General features: G+C 36.4%; 2 protein-coding genes and 2 pseudogenes across 2 annotated transcripts; all 4 read right to left on the minus strand.

Annotated features, from left to right (window-relative positions):
• Window positions 1-1,009: 1,009 nt before the first annotated feature.
• Window positions 1,010-2,612, minus strand: LOC148297121 (early light-induced protein 2, chloroplastic-like; annotated as a pseudogene).
• A 1,055-nt stretch (window positions 2,613-3,667) lies between these two features.
• LOC110772705 (early light-induced protein 1, chloroplastic) lies at window positions 3,668-4,628 on the minus strand. Its single transcript, XM_021977162.2, has 3 exons — window positions 4,385-4,628; window positions 4,218-4,298; window positions 3,668-4,136 (listed from the first exon to the last, which is right to left on the minus strand). The coding sequence occupies exons 1-3, from the start codon at window positions 4,532-4,534 to the stop codon at window positions 3,792-3,794; spliced, it is 576 nt and encodes a 191-aa protein (XP_021832854.2). The 5' UTR covers window positions 4,535-4,628; the 3' UTR covers window positions 3,668-3,791.
• A 1,842-nt stretch (window positions 4,629-6,470) lies between these two features.
• LOC110772710 (early light-induced protein 1, chloroplastic-like) lies at window positions 6,471-7,629 on the minus strand. The gene is made up of 3 exons (XM_021977168.2): window positions 7,401-7,629; window positions 7,236-7,319; window positions 6,471-6,977 (listed from the first exon to the last, which is right to left on the minus strand). Exons 1-3 carry the CDS (start codon window positions 7,539-7,541, stop codon window positions 6,633-6,635), a joined length of 570 nt encoding a protein of 189 aa, XP_021832860.1. The 5' UTR covers window positions 7,542-7,629; the 3' UTR covers window positions 6,471-6,632.
• Window positions 7,630-9,233: 1,604 nt separating this feature from the next.
• LOC110772719 (early light-induced protein 1, chloroplastic pseudogene) lies at window positions 9,234-9,769 on the minus strand (annotated as a pseudogene).
• Between the last annotated feature and the right edge of the window lie 1,196 nt (window positions 9,770-10,965).

Raw genomic sequence — 10,965 nt, forward strand, 5'->3', positions numbered from 1 at the left:
GTTAGTGATTCTGAGGTCCCATATTTATTGAAGGTTTTCACTTTTTTTTTCTTCCTTTTAATATCTTTTCAGCGTAATGTAGCCAGGTACAATTGCATACATAATGCATTGGGTTAGCTGCAATTCATTATTTCACACTGTATTCTTGCTGTACGAGTTGACACTACCTCTGTTTTGGATACTAATTTATGGACCACTAAATGCAGTTGCGGATGTATCCTTAAATTGCGAGGTATTAATTTAAAATTCAAATACTTATCAACCAAGAAAGAATCTGGGTACTAGATACTTGGGCTCGTTTGGTTCGCATATTGTACTTATGGGAATAAACTTCCCATGTCTAGTCTCATGAGATAGAAATTGAGGATGTTCATTCTCATGTTTGAGAACGTTAAGAAATAAGGACTATATATGAAATGTCATTTTCTCTCATTACCTTATTTGGTTAGTGCAATATTAGGATTGATGAAAAGTTGTTTATCATTAAAGTTATTAACATGAAGAGTTTTCGAAGGGTCAACAGTGGTATTTGAAATTAATATCATGGGTAAGTTAATTTAAAAATACTACATAAATGTTTTCCAAGTGAGGGAAAAAAGTTTCCCAAGATGAGTCAAGGGTATGAAATTCCCTCCTACATGGGAAGTTCATACCCACGAGTCCATAATTGCATTCCCAAGAGTGCACTTACTAAACATGAGCATTCAATTTGAAACTCATTCCTAAGCTCCTAAACCTTGAACCAAACGGACTTAGAGCATCACAATGGTAGTGTGTAAAGGTGGATGTATGCTAAATTTACACCTATGCCCACCGAAATTTGCTGCAGTGGGAGAATGGCCTGTATTTTTACATTGGGCACCGAAGATGCATAAAAAGATACTAATTTACATCAATTTTTACACTCATTTTGCTAGTATCAAAATGTGATGAAATTCTTATAAACTTTTGTAAGCACTAAATAAGTATACATGTGGAAGACTTTTAAAAGGCCAGAAATGATTGAGACCTAAACTAGAGTCCCTCCCGTCACATATTTGGTGAAGGCCAAAGCTACCAGACCTAACATGGCCAACCTTCCATTCAACAACTCAGCATCTGACGTCATTATCCCATCTGATTTGGACTCCACGCTCACGCCTTTAAACAAAGGAATCAAAGATGCCACTGACAGCAAAATACTAGTGCCAACGAACAAAAAGACTCCACCGTCGGATATCTGGGCAAACACATCCTGACCCTTGAATAGCTCCACTGCGAGGGCTAAAACGAACCCCACCATTGCAAGCCTGCCGTTGATTCTCTCCGGGGCTGGCCCACTGAATGCAAGCAAGTCCGAAAATTTTGTGCTGACCTGCCGTAAGAAAGAAATATATGTCACCTCTTTGCTCTTCTTCAGTGCCATTTTCTACGAAGAAAATAACAATTCAATTTTTTTTTCTTTCATTTATTAACAGGTTAATTAAAGAGATTTTCTATTTAAACCTCACACTTCTCTTAGTTCACCCCATGTTCTAAGTTCACTCCATTTTTTAATTTAAATTTTCATAATTTCTAAGAAAACCCCACTATCTTCCCAAACTACCCTTAAATACACTCCAAACTGAAAAAAATGAGAAATAAAAGAGATTTTCTATTTAAACCCCACAATTTTCTTTGTTCCCAGCAGAAAAAAAAAACACAAACATATGGAACCCCAAACCCTTAGGTATTGTTGAGAGAGAGAGAGAGAGAGAGTGAGTTTGTAAACAAGAAGTTGGGGTGTGTGTATAGATATACTAGAGTTAATTATTAAGTTGGATGACCTTTTTTGTCTTTTTACACAATAATAAAACTTACAGCTTAATGATTTAAGTATTGGGGTGAACAAAGAGAAGTGCGGGGTTTAAATAGAAAATCTCTTAATTAAATTAACAGTCAAACAACATAACATATGAGACAATTTAACGATAAAATAATTCTCGAACATCATATGTTAGACAACTACCTTTGAAGGAAAAGGGGTATTAGATGGTGGTGGATTTTTTTATGCATTTGTTACTGTAGATGGTTGCTCCTTGTTACCATCCTAAAAATGAGGAGATCAATCAGACATATAGTTTAATTAGAATCATTAATTTATAACTTATAAGCACTATATATAGCTGAAGATGCAAATATAAATCAAAAGAGAAACACATAATTAGTATAATGTTAGAGACAAAGCTAGAGAGACTTGTTTGCTCTATGAGTGCCAGGAGGACTAATAATGTTGGGAGAATTGATAGACTCTAAGGAATATACAACTCGTTACATGAAGTTTCTCTCGACCTAAAAGAGAGACGTGGTTGTATTCTGAGTTCACATTTAATTTGTTGAAGGTGTTGAACACTTTTTTTGATCTTTTGGGTAGGAGGAGCGATGTTCAACGGGGCCACGAGTACTTTCAAGCTTTCAGCTAGAGGACAATTGCACTGCACAACGGATCATTTGCTTCATTTTCGTCAGAAAGAATTTTTTTTTATGTCGACAAAATAAAAAGAAAATATTATTTTGTTGTCGTCGACCTTGCATTTGTTTGATAGGTAGCTAGGAGGAGAGCTTTGTGGGTATTTATCGTCGTCTTTGTCCATGGTAATGATGAGGGACGTGGCTCCCCGCACACACCACAACGTACCAGTCAGTGACTCAGTTCTTTTGAGGTCCCATTGTTCTAAGGTTGTCGCTTTGATTCTTTTATCGTTTCAGTGTTGCATTGCATTGCATGCAACACAGAAGGAATCTTAGGCTTAACTAGTCCACCCATTAAAAAATTATTATACTTTTAATTATTAAAAACTACAGAAACTGTAAGTTGTTTAATTAAAAAAATTATTACATTTTAAGCTAAAATTTTTAGCTAGCTCACTCATAAAATAATTGCTGCAAAGCGTACACATTTGATAAATAAGCAGAAGATGGAATGAGATATATATATTTCTTTCGGTAAACACAAGAAGAACTTTGTATATTTCTGCTGAGGAAAATGCTAAGGTTGGTGGGGCATGACCAATTTCTACAATAAGTTACCCACATACATATTGGCGGGTATTCGTAGTATTCTTTTTTTAGACCATTTCCAATTCACAAGGTAACATACTCAAATTTTGCATTTCAAAACGAAACTATTCGTTTATACACAATGTCTCTGTTCATCCTAAATTGGGATCAATTCTATATTGTACAAATTTAGTTTTAGGCGTGCCACTATTGGTACTAGAAAGCCCAATAGAAATAGTTTGATTCAAACCGAAAATAATGTAAATGTCTTGCGACTTAAGAAATCTTAATTTCTCTTCAAGCTATTGTGCTACAAGTGGGGAATTAGCTTCGATTGATTCTTTTCTATGTCTAGTTTGTTAAGGACTTCAACAATGTGTTTGAGAAGAAATGAAATAGGATAAAAGGAATATGAATCAGATCAACTAGGAGAGGATAGTTGATTCGATACTTATTTATGAGGATATTTGATTAAGTATTTTTCAATAAGACCCGTGTATTAAATAATTCCTTATGTTTAAGTAAACATATGAAAATACATAAATGGAAAGCTTATTGTCTGTGACTATTGTTTTGTTGTTGGAATAATCAGTAACCATGGTAAACATATCTTAGTGCTGATAAATTAAGAGTATATTAGATTCTGAAGTATCAAAATGTGATGAAATTTTTATAAGCATTTGTAAACACTAAAATAAGTATACATGTGAAAAGACTTTTACAAGGCATATTAAGCCCAAAAAAAAAAAAAAAACACCGGAAATGATTGAGACCTAAACTAGAGTCCCTCCCTTGACATACTCAGTGAAGACCAAAGCTACCAGACCTAACATGGCCAGCCTTCCATTCAACAGCTCAGCATCAGAGGTCATGATCCCATCTGATTTCGACTCCACGCTCACCCCTTTAAACAGAGGAACCAAGGATGCCACAGAGAGCAAAATACTAGTGGCAACGAACAACGAGACTCCACCGTTGGATATCTGAGCAAACACATCTTGGCCATTGTATAGTTCCACTGCCAGAGCTGAGACAAACCCCACCATTGCAAGCCTGCCGTTGATTCTCTCTGGGGCTGGCCCACTGAAGGCAAACAACTCCGAGAACTTTGTGCTAACCTGCCATATATATTGAACTTCGTTAGTGTAGTTAAATTATATATTGTGAATACACACACACATGTAGATCAGTAAAACTACCTTGGGAGGAGAAGAAGAAGGAGAAGGTGGAGGAACTTTTGATGCATTTGTTACTGTAGATGGTTGCTTCTTCTGACCATCCTACAAATGGGAGATGAATTAGACAAAGTTGAATTAATATCATGAATACACATGAATTATAGCTAGAGACTTATGAATATATATACCTTGGCCATCGAGCTTACCCTCATCATGTGAGGGTAGCTATACAGAGTTGGTGCAACAAGGTGGCTCGCTCCAACAGATTTGTTCTTTCCCGCTCCATAAGCAACTGAGCTAGCTAGAAATATTGATTGCATGGAAGATGATGCAGCCATTGTATTTGTGTATATGCTTCTCAATTAAACACTAATAAAACAGAGAGAATAGATTTGAAGGCTTTGCTTGTTTATTGATCTTGTGTATTATAAATTTGTATGCCTTGAGTGGCTTTTTATACTAGTGCAATGGCCCTAGTTAGTGGGGGAAGTTCTTTGATTTGAGCGGTGTATAGTTTGGCACCACGACACTTATTTGCTTTCCCACAAATGATGGGCCGCGTGGATTGTTTTGTCCACAAATGGAAAATAGTTAAGCAATAGTCCTTTCTGTCTATCTCTCATCTTCTTCAATAACTCACGGAGCTATGAGAAGAGTCGACATGCTCAAAAAAATATACACCGTTACAAATAAGTTTTTTTCGATGCATAACGTAGCTGCAGGATTTACCGCATGTTACTAGTCGGTGTGGTCATGTCAATTTGTCAAGGCTCTACACCTTTTATTCAAAATAAAAAATAAATCATTTGAGCAGGAGGACCGATACCTCACGGGGCCACGAGTATTTTAGTACTAGTAGACAAAATTCCCCTTCCCTGTCAATGGATCTTTTTGGCTATATTTTCATGAGAAAGAAAAACAATAGATGGTTACATACATTTTTTGTTGTGTTGTCCATACATCATACGTGCCACGTGGTGGTACGAGGGACGTGGCTCCCCAAACACACTACAACGTTCCAGTCAGTGATTTCTTGAGGTCCATTTTGTTCAAGGTATTCACTTTTTCCATCTTTGTAATGCACAACACAAGGACTCTTACGTTACGTGTATATTCTTCTGTTTCTGCATCTCTCTTATGTGTATATTATTACTAATAGAAAATTATATATTAACCCTAAAATTCAACCATTCATTCAGAAAAAATCTATGTGATTTTTTAGTACCCATACTACCCCCAACAATATCCGTTTGTTTTTTGACAAGAAATTATGCTATACGCAACTATTGAATCTGTATTTTAACAATATAATAATTCTTTGAAACATCCAACGTTTGATAAATAAGCAGAAGATGGAATGATCTTAGTTATTTTTATTTTTATTTTTTAGTAAAGACAAGATGGAATTTGTTATATTTATGGCTAGGAAAAAATGCTAGGATTGGAATCATCTGAATCCCAAGATTTGGAATCAACCAATGAACCCTTAATCATTCCTATATATTTGGACAAATGCCTACATATATATGCCCCGTATGATGGTATTATTTATAAGAATAATTTCGGAGGAGAAGAAATTGACATAATTTTACAAGGGTTAATTACATTTTTTAATTAAGCAAACTGACAGAATTGAGAGATTCGATTGGATTTGCTAACTAATGCTAATACAGTGACGGCATCCGGAAAATTAAAATTACTGTGACCAAATTTGATTTCGAGTCAAATTCCAGTGACCAAAAATGTAATTAACCCTTTTTACAATGTAACAAGCGGTTGAGACCAAAATTTATTAAATGATAGATGCCACACCGGCCGTTTCATATTTTTTAGGTGTTCTTATTTTCACCGATTATGATGGGCCGAAGCTAGTATGGCATTTCCTAAATGGAAAATTTTTCTTGAGTGATGCTATTGTCCTTAGCTATTTTATGATAAATAGATCCATTTTCCTTTTCGATGTACTAAAACTGCCAAATGACTCAAATTATCTACAATTCTACGTACTCTGACTTGGGAGATAGTTATAATTAGGTTGCATGCCCTTTGGTGTCTCTATGTATGTGGATATCATTCATTTCTATGTGTGCACATTAGGTTAAGTTTGGAGTAACCAAACTCACAAAGGAGATCCCTCTACTTTAAATTTAACCTAGTCATCTGGCAAAACATGTTTTTCTTCTTATTATTGATGTGGTGGCATCAACATTGTTTGGTACTTGACATTGACAAATATTTATGCTGATAAATTAAGAGTTAAATTAGATTCTGAAGTATTAGAATGTGAAATTCTTATAAGCATTTTGTAAACACTAAATAAGTATACATGTGAAAGACTTTTACAAGGCATATTAAGCCCCCCCAAAAAAAAAACATGTGTGAAAGACTTTTTACAAGGCATTAAGCTTAAAAAAAAACACCGGAAATCATTGAGACCTAGACTAGAGTCCCTCCCTTGACATACTCAGTGAAGACCAAAGCTACCAGACCTAACATGGCCAGCCTTCCATTCAACAGCTCAGCATCAGAGGTCATGATCCCATCTGATTTCGACTCCACGCTCACCCCTTTAAACAGAGGAACCAAGGATGCCACAGAGAGCAAAATACTAGTGGCAACGAACAACGAGACTCCACCGTTGGATAACTGAGCAAACACATCTTGGCCATTGTATAGTTCCACTGCCAGAGCTGAGACAAACCCCACCATTGCAAGCCTGCCGTTGATCCTCTCTGGGGCTGGCCCACTGAAGGCAAACAAGTCCCAGAACTTTGTGCTAGCCTGCCATATAGAAAGAAAACATGCATCAATGCCATTTTCCGTGATGAAAATAATAAAAAACTTGTTTGCAGTGACCAAATATATTCATTAACTTGGTCGTAAACTAGTTATAAAGAAATTCCGTCCTGATTGCCTTTGGGAGGGCAATGTTTTCTTCCTAAAATCGGACATGTGATTTTGTTAAATTTCAAAGTCAAATAACATTGTATTAGCACAGTTAATTAACAATCAAACAACATAACATGTACAACTGCGTACTTCATCAGAAGGAAGAGGTGTAAGAGGTGGTGGTGGGCTTTTTGATGCATTTGTTACTGTAGATGGCTGCTCCTTATGACCATCCTACAAATGAACGACAAATCAGAGCAGGCACATAATATGTTAATGTTAAACCAGCTAGAGAGATTTGTTATAATTAATCACCTTGGCCATTGACGGTACCCTCATGGGAGAGTACCTATGCAGAGCAGGCACTGAAATAACACCAACACATTTGTTCTTTCCCGCTCCATAAGCCACGGAGTTAGCAAGAAATATTGATTGCATGGAAGATGATGCAGCCATTGTACTTGTGTATATGCTTCTCAATTAAACACTAATAAAACAGAGAGAAGAAAGGAGATTTGAAGGCTTTGCTTGTTTATTGATCTTGTGTATTATAAATTTGTATGCCTTGAGTGGCTTTTTATAGTAGGGTAATGGCCCTAGTTGAGGGAAGCTCTTGAGTGGTGTGTAGCTGTGCCACGTGGATTTTGTTGTCCGAAAATGACTAATTTGAAAATAGTTTAATAATAGTCTTGTCGGTTTCTCTGTGTATTTTATCTTCTTCCATAACTCATTACATTATGAAATGAGTCAATCGACATACTTCAAGAAATATACACCATTACATTATTTAAATTTTTCTTCATACAGGACGTGGCTGCGGCACTTACCGCAATGTTATTAGACGGTGGTCGCGTTAATTTGTTCAAGGTCTTCAATTTTTTTGATCCTTTGTGGCTGTCTCACTGTCACATGTATGTGTTGGATAGCTTGGAGCTTGGACATTCAATGTTGTCTTGTCCATACACTGTGGTACGTACGAGAGAAGTGGCTCACCACAATGTCCCATTCAGAGATTTCTGAAGTCCCTCCCATTTTTTCAAGGTTTTCTCTTTTTCATCTTTGTACGTATTGTAGCTTGGCAATTGCATGCACAACACAAGGAATTATTATCTGCATTTTGGCTATTGGACACTGTATTCTGCTGTATGTGTATTTGACGCTGCATCTCTCTTTTTTTGTGTATATTACTAATACTCACATAATTTATGGACTATTGAATTTGTTATATTTATGATGAGGAAAATGTAAAGTCAGTCGCGTGACTAATTTCTAGCTATTAATGCACGTCTGTTTTATTGTGGGGCCATAGAGACAGAGGGCCCTACTATTAATGTTTAGGTTAGGAAGTCACTTGTATGTTTAGGTTCAAATTTTTGGCTATTAAGCTCCATTTGGATGGAGGTATTCGCGCAATACATGATTTGGATATGACAACAAAGCAATTTTTTTAAAATAAAATAAATAAATATATTATAAAACAAAAGATTAAATTTATTTGAAATAACTAGTTATTACATTTATTTTGAATGATTTTGAAATGACTATATATGCAGGAATTTGGAATGTTTTTATATTATTCATGTCCGGCTTATTCAAAATCTTGACATACATGAATTGTAGTAGTCTAAACAAACAATTTAACTTTATAATAATGCTATATAAATCCCAAGATTTGAAATCAACCAAATGAACCATTAATCATTCCTATTTGCGCGAATGCCTACATATATGCCCCGTATGATGGTATTATTTATAAAAAGAGTTTTTGGAGGAGAAGAAATTGGCATTTTTTCAATCTAACAAGTTGTTGAGACCAAAAGTTGTTTCATCACATTTTTAGGTGTTCTTGTTTGACCGATTCTGAGACAAAGTATATGACATTTCCTAATATTCTCGAAGTTTTCTCCGTCCGATGACCCATCAACATGTTTAATTCTTGATAGAAGTATATATGCTTCTGCCAAATTGATGCCCATATATTTAAGTTAAATTGGGTAAACTTTATGCTTAAATAATAAATTAATAGTATATTTGCTTCTGAAGTATCAAATTTTGCAATTTCTTATAAATATTTGTAAAGACTAAATATGTATATATACATGTGAAAGACTTTTACAAGGCATTAAGCTATAATGATTAAGACCTTAATTACACAAGGGTCCCTCCAGTCACATACTCAGTGAAGACTAAAGCTACCATCCCTAACATGGCCAACCTTCCATTCAACAACTCAGCATCTGACGTCATTATCCCATCTGATTTGGACTCCACGCTCACCCCTTTGAACAGAGGTATCAAAGATGCCACTGTTAGCAAAATACTAGTGCCTACGAACAACGAGACTCCACCGTTGGATATCTGACAAAACACATCCTGGCCTTTGGATAGCTCTACTGCCAGAGCTGAAACAAACCCCACCATTGCAAGCCTGCCGTTGATCCTCTCCGGCGCTGGCCCACTGAATGCAAGCAAGTCCAGAAATTTTGTGCTAGTTATATAGAAATTGATTTATTTATGGCATGCCTTGACACATATTGTTTACGACCAAGTTCATGAATTTGTTCTTCCCCGCTCCATGAGCCACCGAGTTATTAGCTATGAATATTAATTGCATGGAAGCTGATGCAGCCATTGTATGTATTTGTAAATTGTATATATGCTTCTAAACAAACAGTGAGAAGAGATAAAAGATTTCAAGGCCTTGTTTGTTATTGACCTTGTCTATTAAATTTGTATGCCTTGAGTGGCTTTATACAGCAGTGTAATGGCCCTAGCTAGTGGGGGAAGTTCTTTGAGCGGTGTATAATTTGGCACCACGTCACATATTTGCTTTCCCACTAATACTGGGCCATGTGGATAGTTTAGTAATATCTCTTTCGGTCACTCTCTCTTCTTTCATAATTCATCACACGTTGTTATGAGAAGAGTCGACATACTCAAAGAAACATACACCGTTACATGTAAGTTTCTCTCATTGAAATAGAACGTGGTTGTGTTTCTCTTGTTGTAACGGACGTGGCTGCAGCACATACATATGCACGCTAGACGGTGGTGACATTAATTTGTTCAGGGTCTTCACTTTTTTGATCCTTTGAGCAGGACGGCCGATGTCTCACGGGGCCACGAGTACTTTAGTAATAGCAGACAAACTTGCCCTTCCCTGTCATTGAATCATTTGCTTTATTTTCATGAGAAAGAAAAAATACAGATGATTATATATACGTGCTCTGGCTCTCTCACAGTCAGTTGCATTTGTTCGATAGCTTGGAGAGCCTTGTGGACATTTTTTGTTGTGTTGTCCATACATGGTGGTACGAGGGACGTGGCTCCCCAAACACACCACAGCGTCCCAGTCACTGATTTCTGAGGTCCCATTTGTTCAAGGTTTTCACTTTGTATTGTAGCTTGGCACTTGCATATGCACAACACAAAGAATCTTAGCTGTATTCACGGATTCTTATAGGACAAAGCTAGTGTGACATTTCGTAATTGGAAAAGTTGAGTGATTAGCTTAATAAGTTGAGTGACATTTCGTAATTGGCCCCAATAAATTCATGTTAATTTCACTGCGGGGTATGATATATTAGCCTAAAAGGCATCCAAAGTGGAGTCCAGTTTTCCTGTTTCCTTTCTCCCTGTGCCCACCCTGTTTTCCTCTTATTCTTCTGACACCTGTCATCTCTTAACATCAAATATAACGTTGTTAACTTTTAATAAAATGAAAAATAAAAATCCAGAAACCTAGCAGCAACCCAAGCAAAACTCTAACAACCGACACTACCCCCACAATCACCACCACCCAGCCTCCTCCTCCTCCTCCTCCTCTCTCTCTCTCTCAGAAGATGAGCCATGGAGGTGTTCTGAATATGAAGATTTTGAG

The sequence above is a fragment of the Prunus avium genome, chromosome 1 (assembly GCF_965620075.1).
Source record: "Prunus avium chromosome 1, drPruAviu1.hap1.1, whole genome shotgun sequence".
Taxonomy (NCBI): domain Eukaryota; kingdom Viridiplantae; phylum Streptophyta; class Magnoliopsida; order Rosales; family Rosaceae; genus Prunus; species Prunus avium.